This window comes from Lithobates pipiens, unplaced genomic scaffold (genome assembly GCF_037356315.1).
Source record: "Lithobates pipiens isolate NorthernLeopardFrog02 unplaced genomic scaffold, aLitPip1_a1.2 Scaffold_18, whole genome shotgun sequence".
NCBI lineage: Eukaryota > Metazoa > Chordata > Amphibia > Anura > Ranidae > Lithobates > Lithobates pipiens.
The window spans coordinates 619,163,889-619,187,818 of NW_027507758.1; the positions used below are offsets into that span (position 1 = coordinate 619,163,889).

General features: G+C 46.8%; 1 protein-coding gene across 1 annotated transcript in view; it reads right to left on the reverse strand.

The window, feature by feature from the left end:
• LOC143986848 (uncharacterized) overlaps window positions 1–23,930 on the reverse strand; it is a 99,588-nt gene that overhangs the window by 34,713 nt on the left and 40,945 nt on the right. The window contains 8 exon segments of the mRNA XM_077485257.1: window positions 6,512–6,698; window positions 6,805–6,861; window positions 7,514–7,664; window positions 11,709–12,777; window positions 18,818–18,950; window positions 19,234–19,434; window positions 20,746–20,880; window positions 21,426–21,539. Coding sequence (XP_077341383.1) covers window positions 6,512–6,698; window positions 6,805–6,861; window positions 7,514–7,664; window positions 11,709–12,777; window positions 18,818–18,950; window positions 19,234–19,434; window positions 20,746–20,880; window positions 21,426–21,539 — 2,047 coding nt within the window.

Here is a 23,930-nt window from a genome sequence, read left to right on the forward strand (position 1 = left end):
TCACGGGGTTAAACCTTTATTGGGGGGGTTAGGGGGGTACCTTAGAACTAAAGGGGGCTAACCCTAACTGCCCTAACAGTTATTAGTCACAAATGACACCCGCCGGGTGATCAGGGGGTTAAACCTTTATTAGGTAATAAATGGCGGGTTCCCGCATCGCATGCCTCCCGGCGGCAGTTCACACTGCCCTATGCGGACTGCTGGGAGTGTCAGTGAAATGTTACTGACACCCCCAGATCAGTTCGCATATCGCAGTGCGATCTGCAAACTCGGATCGCATGGTGTGAACACCCATGCGATCCGATTCTGCTGCGGGCCAAAAAAAGGGTCCCGTGCGAATTTGCGGCGGGTGCGGCGGGTGTGGCGGGTGCGGCGAATGGCTGAACTCGAATCGCACAGAGATCGGATGTGATTTGCACTGCAGTGCGGTGCGAATCACATTCGTTCTCATAAACCACTGCAATGTGAACCCAGCCTTAGTGACACTGGCGACGGGGGGTGATCACGGGGTTAAACCTTTATTGGGGGGGTTAGGGGGGTACATTAGAACTAAAGGGGGCTAACCCTAACTGCCCTAACAGTTATTACAGTCACAAATGACACCAATGCAAAAAAAAAAAATGACATTGGTGTCACTGTGACTGGGGGGCAGGGGTAATTGGGGGGATGATCGGGGGGTGTGAGTGTGCCTGGCATGTTCTACTGTGTGTGTAGAGTGTTGGTGCAACTCACCGATCCACTCTCCTCCGTGTCGGAACGAAAAATACCGACACGGAGGAGAGAATACATCACTTCCTCTCCTGTGTTTACATTACAGGAGAGGAAGTGATGTCACGGGGGATTCCTATTCGTCGGGAGCGATCGCGAGGGGGTGGCCATGAATGAATGGCCGCCCCCTCGTCCCGGATCGCTCCCGGACGAAAACCGACCGCCGCAGGCACCGGGCGGGGGCCCGATCGGGCCCCCGACCCGCGGGAGGCAAGGGACGTACATGTACGCCAATATGCCTGCCCGTGCCATGCTGTCGACGTACATCGTCGTGCGGCGGTCGGCAACTGGTTAAAGAGAAGTTTATGTAACACCTGTCCAGACTCTGGTAGGTTAAAGTCTCATAGAAATACTAGTTTTTAGGCTTCTGTTGGTTAAAGGAGAAGTGGTGGAGAAGGCTTAAACCTCATTGATGCAGTTTAAACATTTTTTTAGTCCTCTGGGCCCAGGGCTGTTAGCTTCAAGATCCCATGTACATCATATGATGGAAGTTTATCTAGGCGCATAAACAGACTTGGAAAGCTTTCCAGTAGATGGGTTTCAGGGTCATGGGAATAGCCCACTGGCCAGAACTTCATCCACCATGCTTTCCGAACAGGCATTCAGTGCTGATGGAGGTTTTGTGACAGATAAAAGGGAGCGTCTGTCCATAGACTTTGTTGACTGACATTTGTCAAAATTAATCACTCTTGAATTTTTCCACCACTGGGTAACAAGGGCATGATATTTCTTCTTTTTTTTTATTTTTTTTATTTTTTTTTTTTTTACAGCAAGGTCAATTCTTGCTTTTATCAAGAGTACCTCTGAAAGGTTATGGGGTGAAGACACCACCAACAACCACAGCCCAATTTTTCCACACCTGATACTTCTATCCAGGGCCACTGTTAGAAATCATGGGGCCCCATACAGCCTACCTGACGGGGCCCCCTTGACCCCGCCCACAACCCACCCTGGCTCCACCCACAACCCCACCCCTCGTTCCACCCCTGCCTCCACGCTGTCAGGGTGAGGGGGGGGGTGTCTGGAGGCAGGAGCTGGAACATGTAACATTTATAGCGCCCCACCATTCATAACTGCATCTGAATGGGAGAGATGTCAGTGTTTTGACATCTGTGCCCTTTCAGTTTGTGTCTTCATACACCACTGACTTGTGTCCATTTACATCAGGCTACCTCTGATCTGTCACATTTAGGTCTGGAAATATAGAAAAGGATATTCTTTTCCAATTTTTTTTTTTTCCTACCTGAATGGACACGGGGGAAGGTGGATCTAAATGCACACAAGTCAGTTCATACCTGTAAACCTACATGGAGCTTTCAATCAGGTCTGCAGTGGAGACATCCCTCTCTACTGATCAGGAGACTGGTCCCCATGTCTGCCACATCCTGCAGGAATCAATGCTCTCTGTTTGACCTTTGTAAGTATTTACAGCAGTTTGTGTGATATACAGTGTTATTATAAGATGCATGTACTTATACAGTTATATTGGTTACTGTATTGGTGTTCACTAACATTTATTTTGTATTTACATTATAGAATGTAATTCCCTGTATATATATCCCCTGAGGAAGGACTAGAATGTCTGAAACATGTTGGGGTTTTACCACAACCATCCAAGGGAGCTGACCTGTAATTGGACATGGGTAGCCTTCTGGATGATAGTTTTGTGCATAGGGTATTTAATTGTAACCTGTAAAAGGATTGGTCAACATTTGTATTGTACTATATGTCTATTTTATACTTTACAATGAGGTTTTAATTATATTGATGTATAATAAAAGTATTTTTATACAAACTTATACACCGGAGTCTGCCTCAAAGTCCCATGAGGGGTTTCTGTGCATATATGCACTCCATTTTTTGCTCTTGCTTCTTCACATAAGGCTTGCTCACAGTGGTACAAAACTTTGTTATTTCCATCCAAAGTCGGCCAAAGAGTCACCAGAACTTATCCTAAAAATCTGTAATCTTGCTTCCAGTGCACTAAATTGTGGCCTCATCATACAGACTGGCTCCCCAAGCCGTTGTATAGAAAATAAAGAAAGCTTGCAGGGAAAATCAATTTATATGTAATTTTATTTTCTCTATAAATGTCAGTTTTACTGCAGCAGGTTCTATACACAGTACAGAAGCGCCACTTTACAGGCAGACTAAGGAGACCCCCCAAGCACTATATTTAAAGGATTTTTTGTTCATTTTTATTGTTTCACTTTATTAAAATCACTGCTCCTGAAAAAATTATTATTTTTAAAAGTTTTTTTTTTTACATTGATACATGTCCCCCAGGGCAGTACCAGGGTCCCCATACCCATTTTATGCCTAATAACTTGCATATAAGCCTTCAAAATGGGGACTTTTTATTTTTCAAGTTCGGGTCCCATAGAGCGGTGTTTCAAAAAACCGTAGTATGCCTACACCTGGGGGTAATTGCACAAAGGGCAGGGGGTATGCCGCCCAGAGCCAAATGAGACTCCTCACTCTCACTGCTCCTGTGGCTGCCTCTTTTCGCATTGCACAAGCCTGCCATCCGGAGAATAACAGTCTGAGCAAGTAACTTTCTTCCATCAGTACAACCCCCCCCCCCCCCAGGACAACTAACCCCCCAAATCAGTACAAACCCCACAGGACAACACCCCCCCCCATCAGCACAACCCCCCCCAGGACAACCCACTCCCATAAGTACAACCAACCCCCCCCATCTGTACAACCCCCCCAGGAGACAATCCCCCCATCAGTACAAACACCCCCCCAGGACAACCCGCCATCCCCATCAGTACAAACCCCCCCAGGACAACCCCCCCCCCCCACCCCTCATGCACCTGAGCAGGGAGCGGAGGAGGATTCAGCGTGCAGCTGTCCGGAAAGTTGCTTGCTCAGACTGTCACAGTCTCTGGGTGGTGCGTTTGAGACAGGAGGCAGCCAGTGAGAGTGAGACAAAGCAGTCTCACTCAGGGATAGTGCCTCAAACCAGGACTCTCCATCGGGCCTCGGCGCCGCTCAGGATGCTGTGTTTGTCTCTGTGCCATTTACAGAACCAAGAGGCGGAGCCTGGGTGGCAAGAAATCGGCTGCCAATAAAAATGCTCCAGCTAGTCTTTTGTAAAATGGCAACGGAGACAGAATTGACCAGTGCCGACCTCTAGTGGTGGCGGGGAAGAAAAATAAAATAAAAAAAATATTGAGACAAATAACAATTTCCCTGGACATTTCATGGGAAAAAGTAAGACCGGGATAAAGGTCTAAATCCCGGAAATGTCCCGGGAAATTCAGGACAGTTGGCAAGTATGTTATATGTGTGTCTGCCACTGTGTTCATTTGGGATTAAGTGTGTGTCTGCAAGTGTGCTAATTTGGGATTGTGTGTGTGTGTCTACCAGTGTGTTAATTTGTGATTATGTGTGTATCTCCGAGTGTATTAATGTGGGGTTATGTGTGTCTGCCAGTGTGTTCATTTGGCAATGTGTATCTGCCAGTCTGTTAATATGGGATTTCGTGGGTATTTGTGTTTCTGCAAGTGTGTTAGTTTGGGATTCTGCTCACACCCAAACAATAGAAATCACTTTCTCAAGACAGGGGTACTTAGGAAATCTTTTTAGACCTGCAGGGGTACTTCAAAGTAAAAGGTTGAGAAACACTGCTGGAGACTTCAATGGTGTTTGCGGACAGGTCAGAACTTTTGCAATGTTTGAAAGTTCTGTCATGAACCAAGTCGGGGGGTGTTTGGCCCATCTTTAGTCACCAATATAGGGGTGTACCACACTAACCACTGATATAAGGGGTTCCTTCTCCCATTTGTCACCAATGTGAGGCACCACTACACTGACAGCTGATATGACAGTGTTCTTCTCCCATTAGTCACCAATGTAAGGGACCTCTACACTGACCATGAATATAAGGGGATCCTTCCCCCATTGGTCACCAATGTAAGGGACCACTACACTGACCACCAGGTAAAGTATAAGCTCAAGGTTCAGTTGTTAGGGGGTTCTTCTCATTCAGCATGGGGACAAGGTTTTTTACTGAGGGCGTCCACCCTGGCAACGCAGCAGGGTAAACCCAGGAAATGAAGGGGGAGGGGGTGAGCATTCAGTCCCTTCCTCCTATACCATTCCAGATGACATGCCTTCAACATAAGGGGTGCCCCACAGCAAAACACCACTGCACTCTGATGGGTGGTCTGTAAGGATGAGCCTGATGTTCGACTCGAACATTGGATGTTCACCTATTCGCTGAATTTAGAACATTATGGGGCGTTCGCAGCAAATTCGAATGCCGAGGAATGTCCCATAAAGCACTGCGAGATTGCAGTGCATTGGCATCCTATGATTGGCCAAAGCATTGGCCACATGCCCTCAACATGGGGAGGCTTTGAGGCTACCTTCGGGACGAATCCCAGCATTGGCCTGAGCACCACTCCATCCAGGAAGAAAAAGAGGAAGGGATCTTTAAACCCCAAGGCCGCTGTCTCAGACACCCTTCTGGCTGAAATTATTGCCACGAGAAATGCGGTTTTCAATGAGAGATGCACTAGCGAGACAGGAGAAACAAAGGTGTTTGATGAAAGGAAATCCAAGATTAGAGGCAAGTCCCAACCTGCACAAAAGAGGAGGATCACCGGGATCGGGGGAAAGGCATATGCTGTTCTGAAATTCCATTCCGCTTTAAAAGCATCCACCCCCATTGCTTGTGGGTGACTGGACTCGGTGAAGAACCATGGTAGTTTGGTATTGGTCAGAGAGGCAAACAGGTCCACCTCCAGAAGGAAGGCCCATGTCACCAGGCTCCGAAATAATTGTGGTGACAGGGCCCACTCGTTGTCCAAGTCCACTCTGGACAGGTGGTCTGCTTGAGTGTCCAGATGACTGGGTACATATACTGTTGTTAGTAGCTGTAAGTTGGCTTGAGCCCAATCCATGATCGGGGTCAACTCTCTCAGGAGAGCACTGCTGCGAGTGCCTCCCTGCCTGCGGATATAAGCCACTGCTGTCACATTTTCTGGCTTCAAAAGGATGGGCGCTCCTTGAATTTGACTCTTGAAGGCCAGGAGGGCCTGGTTGGCTGCCCTCAACTGCAGTATATTGGAAACTACATTGACAGCCTAAAAAGTCCAATAGCCTTGGGCCCAGTGGTCTTTGCATAGGGCTCCCCAACCCGTACCACTGGCTTCTCCGACCAAGATCCTCCAATCTTCATTGATCTAGGAGACCCATTTGGAAGAGGCGCGAGTTCCATTGAGCCCACTTGACCATTGGAGTGGTTGGGACTATTATGCCAAGAAGTCGCACGCAGTCTATTGTTGGCAGGTAAGCCTTCTTTCGAGCTTCTGACATAGTCTTCAGTATACAGGAAATCTTGTCTCTGGCCAATGCCATCTGAGTATCTATCTTCGCACCTAAGTACACCAGAGATTAAGTCGGTATGGGGTGACTCTTTTCTTGATTGATCAGCCAGCCAAAGCTCTCCAATGTCAACAAGGCGTGTCAGGAGCGTGTCCTTGTCTTGGCTTAGAAGTAAAATGTCATCCAAATAGTGGTGTATATGGATTCCCTGCAATCGTAGGTGTGCCACCAGGATCTTCGTGAATACCATGGGAGATGTGGTCAGCCCAAAGGGCAGGCATACAAATTGATAGTGAAGTTGTCCTACTGTGAACCAAAGAAACCTCTGGTAGAACGGCGCCCTGGGTACGTGGAAGTACACATCCCTGAGGTCCAAGGTCAGTAGCCAATCTCCCAGTTGACTTACCTTCAGGATCATTTGGCGTGACTTCATGCTGAATCAATCCTTCTTGATGGACCTGTTGAGGTCCCTGAGGTCTATTACTGGCATCCAAGTCCCCGACTTTTTCTGAACCAAGAACAGGAGGCAAGTAGACTCCAGAAAAACGCTCCCGTTGAGGAACTGCGACTATTGCTTTTTGCTCCAGGAGGGTCTGTATGTATTTCCAAAAGACATCCTGTTTTCCCTTTTCTGGAGGCATTTTTGTTGAGACGAAGGCTCTGCGGGGCTGTTTGAGGAATTTCTAGCTGTGCCCATACCTGATGGACGATATCACCCACGGCTCCCTTATCCTTTTTGCCCACACTTAACGGAACCTGAATAACCTGGCAAGCTGGTGGATAGTCAAAAAGGACTTCTGATGTTCTTGCCCCAAGGGAGAGAATGGTTTTCTAGATTTGCTGTTTGTCGCAGAATTACCCCACAGTCGGCAAAACTCCCTTCCTGGCCTGTAGGACCTGACTTCTCTGCCTCTAGGTCTTGCCGTATATCTGAAGGCTGTGTTTCTTATGAAGCAACCTCAGATCCTGAGGGAGAAATCCCAATTTCCTACCAGTTGCCTTTGCGATGGCCATGCCCAATTTATTCCCATAGAGGGAGTGACCCTCGAATGGTATCCTGCACCATCCCTGCTTGGATGCTGGGTCAGCCACCCAGGCCTCAGTCACAGGGCTCCACTGGCAGTTACTGTGTTTAGCATAACTTTCGCCAGAATCTTGATCAGGTCGATGGATGCCGCGACCATAAATCAAGCTGTTAGCTTCAAATTTGCTAACGAGGCTAGGACCTCAGCTTTGCCCAGGTCATTCTCCACCGGCTTTATGCATCCAGACCTCCATGACCTTAGAAATGGCGGCCAATGCCATTGACGGCCTACATGCTCCACCAGCCAGTGTGTAGATCTTTTTAAGATCTACCCTCCTATCCAGGTTCTTCTGTATCATCTTCCCACAGCAGGGTCTGCCTAACCTCTTTCACAAAAGTTTGGACTAAGGCGAAGTCGAATCCATCATACTGGGTATCCTCCTCTTCAGCAGAAGATGCATCTGAAGCAGAAGGCACTTGTGCCTCTGGGTTAACTTGAGCGGCCAGAAGTATTTGAGGTGACAGGTAGAGGGAACTGGAGCAGTTGAAGCCTACGTCTGTGTTGCAAACAACTTCAGTGTTTCCTCAAACGCCTGTTTCATTAATAATACCAGCTCCGTCTTATTAGGTTCCTGGCTCTTTGTCTCTTCTTTGAAGCAATCCACACAAGCAGTCTTAGCCACCATCGCCATTTTAGGGCAAGTCCAGTAACTTCCTGGCTTGGGCTGATCGTGATGCGAATCCCAAATTGCTTGCTCACCTCGCAGATGAGGTGTATATAAAGGCCCGGGGTAGGTGGCATCTACTGAGGAAGCCCAATCAGAGGATGGCACGCGTCTAGAGGGGAGGAGCCTAGCCCATGACATCACCCAGCCACCACGAGTGTATGCCAGTGGTGAGCGAGTGGACAAATCTATCCACATATTTGCTATTTTTAAGTATTGGTCTTGTAAGTGTGCCTTATTCTGGGGCTGTTTTAATAAAAAATAGTCAGCAGAGAGCACCATGGAGTCTGTGATTGTGATTGCATGTTCACAATGAAACTGAGAGGAGCAGAGCTGAGCTGCAGGTGGGGAGTGAAGTGGTGTGATTCCTGAAGGCTGTGGGTGCATTGTCTGCCGCCCCCCCTCCCCCAAAAATATACAACCAGCCACCACTGTAATATGACACTGGCTGGGAAGGGGTTAACATCAGGAGTGATCAAAGGGTTAACTGTGTGCCTAGCCAGTGTTTGTGTACTGTGTGGGAGGTGCTTTTATTAGGGAAAGGCATGGATCCATGCCCTTGCTTTGCAGGAACACAGGATCCATGCCTTCCCTACTTACAAAATGGCAATCTGCCTTGTTTACATAAACGGACTGCCGTTCTGCCTGTGTAACGAATGATCAGCAGGTGCCAGCAGACATTGGAGTCAGTAATGTAATTATGCACAGCGGGAGCCAATCAGCAAGTACTGCGAACTCCATGTCAGCCGGCACCTGCTGATCATTCGTTACACATGCAGAACGGCAGTCCGTCTATGTAAACAAGGCAGATTGCCATTCTGTCAGTACAGAAAATTCAAGAAAAAAAAAAAAAAAAAAACAGTGATTGCATCATGGGTTGGATAGCTGCTCCATCCCTAATGGATTAGAAACCAAAATTATCTCCCATGGGACTTTGTTGCGGCAATAGAAATCAAACAAGATATGTTTTTTTTATATAAAATTACAAAATGTTTATTATGCAATAGGTTCAAAATTCAATCTATACAATCCGTATCCTAATCTAATTTTTGAATCGGTTATCCCATGCTTGCCTCACAGCGAGCAGAGACAACAAACATTTATTCCAATGATTGCATATCCACCAAAAACTACCAACGTATTTCAACTAAGCGTAGTCTTCCTCAGGGGAACAATAGGGTAGGAGCAATCCTAGATAGGTAAAAAATAATGACAGCAAGTATGTATTCAACTAATTAGCAAACAATAACAAAATCCATACAGTATTAGTTTAAACATGTTAAGCTCACATAAGTGAATAAACCAGATGTGGAAACCAACGAAAATGACTACAGCATGTCCTAATAGGGTTCTGGTGTGGGGACGGGTCCAATGACCCAGGGGAATCAGTGGTGACCTGATGGGAAAGGGCCAGAGCAAGTACCACCATGAAAGGCTATGTCTATGAGTAAAGATAATATGTCACTGCTATATGAAGCGTTAAGTGTGCCTGTTGTGTTGGATCAGTCAGATTCAGTAATAGGTTGATATATAAAAGATGTGCTGAAATTAACCAACAATATATGATGTAAGTAACTCAAAATAAAAGCATGAATGAACATAACAAAACATTGCTCAATACAGTGAGGTATGAACATACCATGTTTCCCCAAAAATAGGAGCTACCCTGAAAATAAGACCTACTCTGCTTTTCCAGGAGGGCTGCAATATAAGCCCTACCCCAAAAATTAGCCCCACTGTCTTTTGTTGTCAAAATTCCTATAAGACCTGGGCTTATTTTCGAGGAAGCACGGTAGGAAACAAACCTGGTTCAAAATCAATGGATATATATTAAAGAATTGGGTGGTGTTAGAGGAACAAATTAGCCCCTTATAAGGACCTGCGAGGAGACAGAGGTGGAAAACAATAGTATATCCACATGCCGTTTGTCATCCAAAAATTCAAAATCTTTTTTTTTTTTTTTAAGACTATGGGGGTTATTTACTAAAGGAAAATCCACTTTGCACTGCAAGTGCATTTGGAAGTGCAATCGCTGTAGATCCGAGGGGGACATGCAAGGAAAATAAAAAACAGCATTTTAGCTTGCACATGATTGGATGATAAAATCAGCAGGGCTTACACTCATTTCAGATCTACCCCTTAGATTTAGAGTGACTGCACTTTTAAGTGCACTTGCAGTGCAAAATGGATTTGCCTTTCGTAAATAACCCCCTATGGGTTCTTTCATACTCACATGTAGCAGGAGCCTCACACAAACAACCCTGACGGCTGGCTTGGAAAGAGTGAGACATGCTCCATTTACAGTAAATCGGGTGGGGGAACTTGTGAGGCCACTCACAGCGGACACCATGTTTGATTCCCACCGGCAATCTTTACAGAGAGCCGTCACTTACGGGAAGCGTGCGGCCGCTGCTGATGACGTTGCGCACCTGCGCGGTGTGGCCGGGCTCAATATGTCGAGATTGCACAAGCGCACACTGCCATGAAGGCAACGAGATTGGAATGGAGACACCGACAGGCCTGTGTATTTGGGCAATAAGTCTGTGCTGTCGGTGTCCCCATTCCAATCTTTCCGCCTTCCAAGTGGTGTGCGCATGCGCGAATCCAACGCGCAATCTCGACATAATGAGCCCGGCCGCCCCACGCAGGGGGCGCAACATCAGCAGGGGCTGCACACCTCACGGAAGTGACAGTAGGTCACTTTTTGTCCATACAGAAGGTATGGATTCCTTCCATGTCCACGGCACCCACCCAGCGTTCGTGACCCGGAAGTGCGTGAACGCGTATATAGTGAAGCTACAATAGGGCGGTTGTAAAGTGGTTAAAGGTGAAATTTGTGTGTGTGAGAAACACCTGAACAATAACCACCATTTTGTTTTCCATGGCTTCTGCGGTCAGTAAATGTTTGGGGATTTTAACAAATTTTCAGGCCCAATGTGAGCTTTTTACGGCTCTGAAAGTGAAAGGGTTCATGAGAACTAGATGGAATCACTCTGCTGTGGCCACACTCTAAACATTAGAGCCCCCCCTAGCTGCAGCCTGGTAATAACATTGCTGGGAGGTCTATTCATTTACCTGATACATCCTTCCCATCTTTAAATTAAATGTCTCCTAACATTTAGAGGGTCTATTCATAAAAAACTGCATACCAATTTATCCAATGAAAGAGCATGTACATTACTTCTGTGTGAATGGAGGTAAAAAACGAAGAAATCATGCCCGATGTAGTAAACTAAGGGGGTCAATAAGTAGAAAAGATGTTGATCTAGCGTGATAAGCATTTGCTCAGCTGTGATAAAATTTGATTCATAATGCAATTACCACAGTGATTTCCTATAATAGTCAGCTCCATCTAGTGGCCGTAAGGGAGTATTTTTCCTGAAATACCTCCATCAGGAAAAAGATTAATACATCATTATGGCTATAGATGGAGCCAATAGTCATAGGAAATCATTGTATGAAATAAAAAAACGTTCAGCATTTGGCATTGAACTAATTAAAAAAAAAAAGGCTTCTTAGCATTTGTGAAAGTTTATACCACAAAATGTACTCCACCAGCGAAAGGTAATGACTATTTTTATTTTTCTACTGCTATCAATGGCCAACAACTTTTCATCAAATGCCTTGGTGATCTCTGATCTCCTTATCTTCTTACATGAAGATCAGCCATGGAGTATATCTGAGGTGTATATCAGGGTGTGCTTCTTTCCCACATGAGAGCTGTGATGTCCAGCAACATTCATATAGAAGACATTTCCCGCACTCAAGGCACTAATACACCTCGAGGGTTGTGTAGGATCCCTGATATAGAGGACGGCAGGACTTCACTGAGTAAAATTTCCCGCACTCAGAACTAGGAAAGCGGCTTCTCCCCCCATTTCCAATCTCTGATGTCTGTAAGATTTAAGTTCTCTGAAAAAACATTTCCTCCACTCAGGACAGGCATGTGGCTTTTACTGGTGTGCAACCTTTGATGCGAGACAAGCTCTGATTTTTCTTCAAAACATTCCCCACACTCAGAGCAGGCATAAGGCTTCTCCCCTGTGTGCAATTTCAGATGTTTGTTAAAATCAGACTTGTCTGAAAAGCGTTTTTTGCACTTGGGACAGGAATACGGTTTTTCCCCCGTGTGCACTCTCTGATGTGTGTAAAGATTGGTTTTACGCGCAAAACATTTCCCACACTCAGTACAGGAATACGGCTTCTCCCCAGTGTGAGATCTCTGATGTGTGACAACATCTGATTTTTGTTTGAAATATTTTCCGCAAACAGAACAGGAAAACGGCTTCTCACCTGTGTGCACCCGCTGGTGTTTGTTAAGTACAGACCTGTCTGAAAAACATTTCCCACACTCAGGACAGGGGTACGGCTTCTCCCCCGTGTGAGATCTCTGATGTAGGACAAGTGCAGATTTTTGTACAAAGCATTTACCGCACTCCGAACAGCAGTACGGCTTTTCCCCCGTGTGAAACCTCAGATGTGTAACAAGTTGTGATTTATGTACAAAACATTTCCTACACTCGGGACAGGAAAACGGCTTTTCCACTACATGAGAACTCTGATGTTTGTGAAGATTGGACTTAAGTGAAAAACATTTCCCGCACACAGAGCAAGAATGTGGCTTCTCACCTGTGTGAGTTATTTTATGCAGATTAAGATAGCATTGAAATTTGAAACTCTTCCCGCACTCAGTACAGGAAAACCTCTTAGCTGTTGGAAGGACAGCACCGCCCCACACAGTCTGAGGCTCCTCAGGATAAGAGGAATACGATGGTCCATCTACACTGTGTGGTGCCGGATGGACATTTGAGGTAGTCGGGTTTTCTCCTGGACTATACTGTGTGATGTCCTCATCTTCTACTTTACAGTCTGGAGACAAAGTGAGACAATCCTCTGAGGTTTTCCTCATCTCCCGTCCATCTACTAAAATAGAAATAAAAAGATTACTAGACATGAGCTGATTGGTTCCCCTAAACCAGGACTCCACCCACATCAGGCAGCTTTGTCTCTGAGGATCTTACAATTCCCCCCTCAAGGTAACTAGTAAATGGGTCCTCTGATCTCCTACCAGATCATTTCTTTATTCATGGACCTTAGTCAGAGAGTGAGGAAACAACGAGAACTGTCTTTTATAGGAGTGACAGTGATGAGGGGATTATAGGACGAGTGTCCCCTCCCCCTCTATCACTCATTGCCATCTTCCCAACACAAGAAGTCCTGCACTTCCTTATTTAGTCCATGACTTAGTCATGAATAACAGCCCCACCAGAGGTCAGAGAGTGAGGATGGGGGGAGAACAACCAAGATGAAGACTGGACTGATCCTGAAGACCACCATCATTGGGTTATTGACTCCTCCCTCATTGTCACTTTCTGTTTAAAGTCACAAAGTCTGAGGATGTTATCACATTATAATCAACAAGTAAAAAAGTCTGTGTTCCAATCAAATCATCAGATATAAAATGTCCAGATGGTATGAAAATAGGTGAAACAAAAGAGAATACATATTATGTTTATAGATAGCATTTGGTAGAAGGCAGAGAGCAGACGTCAGGACTATGTAATGTACAACATATTGTATAGGGTATAACAATTAGGACTATATAGTATCAGAATTATGTAATGTACAATGTAGGAGTATATGTAGGGGTCAGGAGTATGTAGCATACATAAGTACCTGTCCTAGGCTGGATAGATTTAGTTTTAGCTCTGCTGTACTCAGTGGAGTAGCAGTCAATTTTCTAGATCTGATCAGATCCCTCAAAGGCTGGTGGTTGATTGCTCCTGCCTGGTATCTGGAAGAAGCTTCCAGAAAAAGAGTAGGGAGGTCAACCACTGTGTTATGAATATTTATCTCACCACAGTCAATCTCTAAGAGGGGGATCCGAGAAAGTGGCTGGGGAAAGGATACATTTTTAGGAGGGCTGTTCATAAACCTCACAGTCCTTAGGCCTCTGTCCCTGGGAGTCAGCTTGTGTTACTCAAGAGCTGTTGCTGTCAGGCCTCAGCATATGCTTTGTTGAAAGGTTGATAGAACCTGGACTTAAACACACCTGCTGGAGCACACTACCCTGGTACCTGGGATGGCAGCCCCTGTATAGATAAGGTAGACCCGTTTATTTCCAGTGCCCCCTGGGGGGGGGGGGGGGTGTTAGGTGAGAGCTGCATACCATAGAGCAGGGTCTACAAATAGTTTTAAACAAAAGGGCCAGTATACTGTACTGCAGTCTTTAGGGGGCAGAGTTTCACTATCGGGGGTAGAATATACTGCAAGTCCTGGCATCAGTGGAAGTAAAGAAATCTCCATCGTTGGTGCCTTTGGGAGAAATTGTGCACCATCATTGGTTTCATTGGGCACAATTGTTGGTGTCATTGGTGAAAATTGTGCCTCATCATTGGTGTTTGTCCGGGACCATAAACTAGGCAGAGACAGAAAATGAAGTTAAAAATTCACATCTTTAATATAATAGTAAAAAATAATACAGATCCGTTTAGTCAAAAACAGAAGCCAGGGTTTGGAAGCCAAAAACGGGTAATCAGGCGAGCCAGGATCAAGAAGCCAGACGTCAGCGTTGTCAGAGGCCAAAAATCAGGATCAGGAACCAGATAAATAACGGACAGTTGAGCATTGAGATGAGAGCTGCTAGAAATAGCAAAAAGCCCAACCCTGACAGTACCCCCTTCTCAATGACCCCTCCCCCTCATGGGGGCACCAGGATTGAGGAGAAAATGTCCATGGAAAGCACAGAGGGGGAAGGGGCATGTTTGTCTCAGGATGAGACCCAAGAGCATTCCTCCGGACTGTAACCCCTGCAATGAACAAGGTACTATATGCATCCATGAAACCTATGGGAGTCAATGATATTCCTCATGGTTGTCAACCTGAACCAGGTGAGGATGTGGTACCAAGGTGGTATAGTGGTTGCACACCAAAGATTCTAATAAGGAAACATGGAATACCATAGAAATATGCATGTTGGAAGGAAAATCTAATGCATAGGTCACTGGGTTAATCTTAAAGAGAATGCGTCAGTTTAGTGAGTGAACATGGAGTTGGAGGTTATGAGAAGACAACTAGAACTTCTCCCCAATTTGAAAGGAGGGGCGAAGGTAGGTGTCAGTGGTCAGCATGAAGTCTGTACTGCTCTCTGGTGCGTTGCAAGGATTCTTGGACCTGCCCCCAAGTGTAAAAGAGTTAACGGAGATGTTCCTCTAACGCAGGAATCCCTTGAGGAACAAAATGTGCCAGACAACATGGATTACTGAAACCCATAGTTCGCCATAAACAATGGGAGTGAGAGACACACACACACACACACACACACAATCAGAAAGCGGCATTGATGGCATTATTGTGAGCAAATTTCACCCAAGGTAACAGGTCTGACCAGTTGTTATAGTGGTCAGAAATATAGCAATGCCCCACTGGAGTGCGAGGGATATGTCAAGGAGAAGGAAAGCTGAATTCCCGATTCTGCACAAAAGGCTCGCTAAAACCTGGACACAAACTGGTTACCCCGTCAGATGAAACCTTAGGTGACCCATGTAACCGAAAGACCTTCTAAACAGAAATTGATGCCAGTTCTTTGGACGTAGGCAACTTCTTTAGTGGAATACAATGAGACATTTTCGAAAACCGGTCTAACGCCGTAAGAATAACTGTGTAGCCCTGGGAGTGGAGTAAATACACAATGAAATCAATAGACAAGTGGGTCCAAGGCCTCTCTCCACTGGGTATAAGTTGTAGAAGGCCCACTGGAAGGTGTCGGGGTGTCTTTTAGGACAAGTGTCTACGAAGGTGGTTACATCAGCCCCGGGACTGGGCCACCAGAATTATTGAGACATAGACCATACGAGTTCATTCTTCCCTGGGTGCCCAGCCGCCTTAGGAGAAAAACCGGCCTGACCCTTGGCACAGACATCATTGGGTTCACGGTATTCCTCTGGCAATGAAGAGAGGGAAGATGTGCACATGACCTTAATAACTTTCTGAAAACACGTATTACTGCATTATGGAGACCATGAGAGAACCTCAGCACTACGCCAATCAAAAGAGATTGTGCCTCTGTAATCAAGGATAACCAATGACCACCAGGTAATGAGGTGAGGAAATGACTTGAAATTGGATTATCTCATTGTGAAGAGCCCCTACAGCCATGGTCAACTGAGAGGTTTCATGAGTCACATGAGCCGGCTGTAAAGGTTTCCCATCAATAGCCTCAATAGCAAGTGGGGAGGCACAAGGCTGCAGCGGTATAGAGTACTTCAATATGAAAGCAATATCTATGAGCAAGCCTGCAGCCCCAGAATCGATCTTAGTCTGGGTATCGATGGAAAACTCCGACCTGGAAAGGGTAACTGGAACTAGAGGCTTATGTGTCAGGATAGCTGGGGACGCAAAGACGTCACCTAAGGTGTGTCCCTGCAGGACCTCAGGTGCAAGAGTTTCTCGGATGGGTAGCACTAGACTTCAATAAATGACCTGTCTAGCCACAGTAAAGACACAAGCTCTCCCTTCTCCTAAAGGCCCTCACTTCAGCAGAGAGATGTGTGAAACCCAGGTGCATTGGCTCTACTTCACTGGAGGACTCAGGCCCAGGAGGCATGGGAGGTGAGGGAGGCATGAGTGGGTATGCAAAGTTTGAGGACAAACGTACAGGAGGCTACAGCAAGCGCTGCTTAAAAGGAAGGTCTCTCCCGAAATCTGGTATCAATGAAAATGGCAAACTAGATCAGCTCCTCAAGATTTCTAGGCATGTCTCGAGCTGCAATCTCATCTTTATTGTTATCCGAGAGACCATGAGAAAAAGCAGCCATGAGAGCCTCATTGTTCCAACCGACCTCTGCTGTCAGAGTATGGAATTTAATGGCACAGTCAGCAATGGATTTTTGATTCTCCAATAGAGAGAGTGTTTGCCCTAGCCAAGGCTCAAAAAGCAAAGAAATAATGAAGCCTACTTTGCTTCTTCCCATAAGAAACGCCAGGGGTAGCATCTCAAAATATATTCCAACCCGATTGAGAAACCCCCTGCAGTGAGCTGGATTACCACAAAATGCTGGGGAAGCGAAGCGGAACCACTCATACCTCTTACAGAAGTAGTATTAGAGGCAGGTGCCTGCACAGAGACTGGAGCAGCAGCAGGGATGGCTTGCAACACTGGTTGTACCAGAGCAGCTGGAGTGGGAGGATCCAGATGAGCAGTTTGAACCAGTAGCGTCTGTAATGCTATGGCAAACTGATCCATGCAGTGCTCCTCATCCAATCTGGAAACAAATATTACAACTAGGTGGATTTCCTGCATCTTCTGAATTCATGGCCCTTACATAATGTCAGGGACCATAAACCAGGCAGAGACATAAAATGCAGTTAAAAAAAATAAAATAAATCACACCTTTAATGTAATAGTAACAAATAATACAGATTAGGAACATAGTCAAAAACATTAGCCAGGTGTCACGATCAGGCATCAGGCTTGAAGACCAGTTGCTATAGCAGTTGCAGGACTACCACCGACCAGCAGGATAGGATAGGCACTCAGGCAGTCACCCTAGCAGATGACACAGGCTCACCTACAGGTGCGGAGTCTAAGAACTGACCGGTGTTCACCAGAGCTCCTGATGGTGGAGATGGATTTAGCTGCACATTAGTACCAGGTTGCAATCCTCAGGTTTGCCCCACAAGGGTGTGAGCAAGCCGGCGTCCAGCAGCGGATGAGCAGATAAGGATCAAAACAGCAGTGTGGTCAGTAAACAAGCCAAAAAGGTCCGTAACGAGTAGTTGCAGGTTGGGATCAGGCAGTAGAGTAGTCCAGGAACAAGCCCAGGGTCGATCACGAGTGGTAGCAAATACAGACGGCAGCAGTGAAGACAAGAGCAAGGCACTGGCTGAGAAGGCACAATAACATGGCAAAGAGGAAGTGCAGAGACAAGGCTTATAAAGGAAGTTCATGGGAGGCGCAAGTTTGAGTTCAAGGTTCAACAGCAATCAAGACACAAGACAGGTTTGTCCAATAGATCAGGCAGGGAGCTGTCCAGCATCCCAGATAGCTCAGTGGGAAGAGTCAACGCCGGACGCATAAGGAGGTCCCAGGTCCTGACACCAGGTTTTGGAAGCCAAAACGGGTAATCAGATGAGCTGGGATCAGGAAGCCAGAAGTCAGCATTGTCAGAAGCCAAAAGTCATGAACGGGAACCAGAAGAAACATCAGCTAGGCAAAGTCATAACAGGAGCACAGCAGAGACACACTGTTCTCGTTGAACATGCAAAGGCATGGAAGGAACGAGCGAGGGAGTTTAAATAGCAAAAAGGGTCTGGCTGTAGGATGGACTAATGAATGGTAACCAGTTGAGTAACTGTGGAAACAACGAGTGGCTGGTAATTAACTGAAAGCTGAACAGCTTTGAGCACTGAGAAGAGAGCTGCTATTAATAGTGTTATTGGGAGAAATTGTGACCCATCATTGGGGTCAGTGGATGAAATACTGACCCAAGTGTGGACAAAGGGCCGTCAGCCACAGTTTGGAGTATAAGGTGCAGGGCTTAAGACTACATAATGTGCAATATAAATAATATAGTGTAATGGTCAGGACTTGTAATGTTGGTTTTCAGTAATTATCAATAGTCTAAATGTTTACTTAACATGCCCACACCGCTGCCTCCCATCTCCTGAGACTGCACTCAGTGACTTGGATCTGAGACTATACAGACATATCCCTCCACTCGGCAGAGCCAGCAGACAACAAAGCAAGTAATCCTGAGAAAAATTCTCTGCCAGAGACATTGGTAGACCCGGGCATGCGGTAGAAGACCCAAGACACATGCCATGCCATGCCATAGGTGCCTAGGTAGAGCAATGAACGTGAAGAAAATCAACATTTCCCTGCCAACTAATCCTCAAAATCTCCATTAATTCAGTCTAGATACATAAATTGTGAGCCGTATGTGTGGAGTAATGTGTAACCCACCTGTGCTGATCTCTGTTGAAGTGTCCTCCTCTATAAATGTCCACATTATTCCATCCTCCTCCATAGACTGCTGATCATCCCTCACATACCGCTCTTCTTCCCCCTCAACTTTTATATCTATCAGATCTTCACCCTAAAACAAGAGAATGAGAAAAAAAAAATACCATTTGTAAACTAGAACTTTTAAAATTTTGATATCACATAAAAAAAAAAAATACACGTCCATGTTCTAGATCAGGGGTCTCAAACTAGCGGCCCTCCAGCTGTTGCAAAACTACAAGTCCCATCATGCCTCTGCCTGTGGTAACCATGATTGTAACTGTCAGCCTTGCAATGCCTCATGGGACTTGTAGTTTTGCAACAGCTGGAGGGCCACCAGTTTGAGATCCCTGTTCTAGATACTCAGTCCCACCAACCTTGTCATGGTACGGGATGGTGTGATCTTCCCGCGTGGATTCCCGGAAATACAGAGGACATCTCTCTGGAGGGATCCTGTTATTAATGTCCTTGTAGAGATCCTTGTGCCCTTCTGAAAACTCCTCCATCACTCCATATTCCTCATCCTCTTCTTTATACTCTTCTTTAACAACAATATTATAATCCCTGAGGTTTCCGCTCTGAAAGATATAAGACGTTCATTGTAACAAACATACATCTTTTTTTTCTGTTTTAACCTTAACTTTGGAATATTGTAATAGTACAGATCCTAATGATGCAATCAGAGATTCTCCATCATGGTGTCCTTGTAGAGATCCTTGTGTCCTTCTAAATACTCCCACTCCTCCATGGAGACAGACAGTGACATCCTGACACCTTATAGTAGGGGTGTCCAACCATTGGCTTGTGGGCCCCATGTGGCCGCGGCATCTTTTGATGTGGCCACCATCTCCTACCCTGGGATGGCGGTTTGGCTAACCCAGATCGCGGGTTTCTGACCCGCCACCCCCGAGCATCAGTGCGAAGAACGGAGCATGTGTTTGAGGAAGCAGAGCTGATGCTTCCTATATATACGGCTCCTGTACAGGCGGAGTGATACCAAATGTACACCTCCTATGGCAGGAGCGATACAGGAAGCATTGGCTCTGCTCTCTACTGCAGCCACATGCTTCCTTCAGCGCCAGCTCCTGTCACACTTATGCTTAGGGATGGCAGGTCGGGAACCCGTGATTTGGGACAGCGCACAACACTGGTACCCAGCAGTACCCACCAACAGTGCCAGCAGTACCCACCAGGGATACCCACCTACCCACCAGCAGTGCCCACCAGCTGTTCCATTCACCAGGGACACCCACCCACCAGCAAGACCCGTAGCAGTACCAGCCAGCAATACCCACCAGCAGGACCCGCAGCAGTACCAGCAACTACCAGCCATACCTGCCCTAGGGACAGCAGCAGCCACCAGTCATATCAGCCTGGGGGACAGCAGCAGCCAGTGATGCCTGCAGTAATCCTGAGGAAGAATGGAAGTTTAAAGTCAGTTGACTTTTAAGCCCCTTTCACACGATCGGATACGCCTGTCTGTTTTTCATGTGGATCCAATCAGATCCTTCATTCACTTCTATAGAGAGACAGATATAGACAGATTTGCGTCCATTTACACCCGCCTATATCCAATCCGATCCGCTTAAAAAAAAAACAGAAGGGGGATCAGTCCCCTTCTGTCTGGGCGAATAGGACTGGAGGGCCCATAGAGTAGAGGGTGCAGTGTCTGTTTTCTTTGCATATGGACAGTGGGCATGGACCTATCTGTTCGCTCCACTCATTGTGGCCCGCAACCAGTTACCAAGTCGCTAAAGTGGCCCTTGCTCTTCAAAAGGTTGGGCACCCCTTATAGGAACATTACACACACACACAATGTTACAGTCACCATCCAGACACATCCCTTTTCTGTTACCGTATAATGTCCCAAAATTCCCAGCACCGCTCACCTCTCCTGTCAGCAGATCAGTGATCTCTCTGGTGACTTCTAGAATCTTCTGCATGTTGTGTCTCTCAGGTTTTAGGGAGTCACATGGAGGCACCGTGATAGTCATATGATCTCCAGACTTCAGAAGGGGACATCTCTGTATTGGAAAACCAATAGGAATGTCATGTTAGAATCCTCCTCACCTCCATTAAGGATCAGCTCAGGCATGTTTGCATTTGCCACGTGCAGAGCCCGCCAGGAAGTCGGCACTCCGCTGATCACAGGCAGTGAGACATTTCCCAGGTGTGCGGCTGCAGAGATCGGGCAATGTCTCGCTGCCTGTGATTAGCGCAGCACCGACTTCCTGGCGGGCTCTGCGCGTGTTCCATGTGAACACGCCTGAGCTCATCCCTACTCTCCAGTAAGGATGAGCTCAGGCGTGTTCGAATACTCCATGTGCAGAGCCCGCCAGGAAGTCAGCACTGCGCTGTGCTAATCACAGGCAGCGAGACATTGCCCCGCTGCACGGCTGCTGAGATCGGGAACTGTCTCACTGCCTGTGATTAGCGCAGCGTCGACTTCCTGGCGGGCTCTGCACGTGGCGTATGCGAACACGCCGGAGCTCACCCCTACTCTCCAGTCAGGTCTGTGTTTTATTAATAGAGATAAGAGTGATGTCATGTGACCTCCCCGAATTCTCACCTCTCCGGTCAGCAGGTAGATGATCTCCAGGGTGAGGTTTAGTATCTTCTCAGTCATGTGACTCCGGTCCTCCTCCATCCTCATTGGTGTGGTCATGTGATCTATGCAGGTTTTCTGTAGACGGAGAATTATATGGACGTTATTGGTTGTACAATATTAGGGTGGGGATCTAAGGGGATAATAGTCGGGCTGCCCCCAGTAGGAATCGGCACATGTGTAGGGAGCGGCTTCCCTCTAGCGTTTGCATTTTTAGAAGCTGTTTCTTGCAAAGTTACCAAAGCTATAACAACCACTAAGAATGAAGTCACACTACAATGTATAAAGTCCCCAAAATAAAATAAAAAAATCTGACCAACACACAAGTTCTTAGTGCTGTATGTTGTCATCTCTAGGGGCTTCCCCTCAATGGTCGGCATGAGTATCAAAGAACGTCCAAATCTTGTATAATAGGACTATAGTATAAAGGAGAATAATAAACAGTAATTCCAGGACTGAAGGCTCAGCCTCTCTGGATGGTATCTGCCCCTGTAGTGTCCTGTGATTACATATATAAAAGATATGACTAATAATGTGGATAAAAGACGTCACAGTGACTATGGAGGAAGTGTCATGGATCTGCCACCTAGGGGTTAAAATAGTGCAGACTAATTTCAGCGATTGGTAACAGGCTGCCTTATTTAAACACCTCAGCAGCACTGCGTCTTTGCTGTCTGGTCTGCAGCTCATACCTGTTCCAGTGACTTCCTGTTCCTGTGATCCGATCTGTTTCCTGTGTTTGACCCGGCTTGTTTGACTACGATTTGATCTCTGCTATCCTGACCCTGGCCTGCCTTGTAACCATGCTCTGCTCTACACTGCTCAATATCCTGTTGCCAAACTTTGCCTATATCCTGACCATTCTCTGCCTGTTGTCTATATCTACATCTGATCACATGTTACCAAACTCGGCTTGTCTGACTACGTATTCAGTGTCTCCCCAGCTTACCAGCCTGCTTCCTGTTTCCTGCTGCACCAGCTGAACTGACAAGACCAAAGACGAACCAGGCACCCATACACCACCAGGCTCTTGCGGCCACTGTTGCAACATCGGTGGCCCTTGAACCGGGGGTTGTACAAGACAGCCTTCCCACTGCACGTCAGGCTCATCCGGCAGGTACGTAACAGTACCAGACAGCCATGTCTGAGCCTGCAAGTGGGAAGTCGGCCATGGATGACATTTGTCAGCATCTTGCGGCCCTTACCCAAGCAGTCAAATCTCTACAGGAGGGTTATACACAACTGGAACAACGTGTACAGACTATAGTTACACAGCAAGCGCTGCTGCGCCTTCTGCCTCAGGGACTGCCACTGCAGCAACCTCAGTGGTGATGTTGCCCCCTGAACCCAGAGTTCCAGCACCAGAGAGATTTTCAGGTGACCGGGGGAAATGTCAATCCTTCCGTAATGCATGTGAACTATATTTCGCCTTGCAACCTCAAACCTTCTCCCTTGAAGCCACCAAAGTAGGATTCATCATATCAATGCTTCAGGGTGAGCCCCAGTCCTGGGCTCATCAGATGTTGGAGAAGAACGATGTCTTGTTACAGTCCATGTCTGCCTTCTTCGGCGTGATGGCCAAATTATACGACAACCCGCAACGAACCACCACAGCAGAGGCTGCCCTTCATGCACTCCAGCAAGGCCACAGAATGGCCGAAGATTACGTTACAGACTTTAGATGCTGGAGTGCAGACACACAGTGGAATGACGCAGCCCTGCGACACCAGTTCCGCTTGGGGTTATCAGACGGTCTGAAAGACGAATTGGCACGTGTCAGAGTCCCAAATACCCTGAAAGCCCTTATCACACTGACCATTCAAATTGACCGTCGGCTCCGTGAGCGACGATCCGAAAGATCAGCTCAGCAGCCACGTCCGGTCTGGATGATGCCACGGATTCTAGCTCCTACTCACTGTGCACCTGTTTGCTTCACTCCAGTTCAGCCAGCTCCTGTTACTATTGCCACCAAAGCACCGGAGCCTATGCAAGTTGGCCTAATACGCCCCTCTCTGTCTCCGGAGGAACGCCAGAACAACCTCTGCCTATACTGTGGGGAAGCGGGCCGCTTTGTACGTTCCTGTCCAACCAAGACACGTAAGTGGCGGACGTTTTCTTCCGTTAACTTTTCTTCATCTACCAACGCCACCAACCTAACCCTTCCCATCTCTTTCCAGCTGCTAGAAAGGGAAGTGCCAGTTACCGCGATCATCGATTCCGGGGCCTGCAGTTGCTTCATCAATCTAACCTTTGCAACACAACAGCGTATCCCCTTAAGACCTAAAGCACAAGGACTTTCTGTTTTTCTAGCTGACGGGTCATGTATCAAGTCCGGACCTGTGACCCAAGAGACATTTCCCTTACCCGTGTTGGCCTCCTCCCAACATAAGGAAATTCTAAGCCTCGATGTCATCTCTTCCCACTATTCCCTGCTATTCTGGGCCTACCCTGGCTGCAGGCGCATAATCC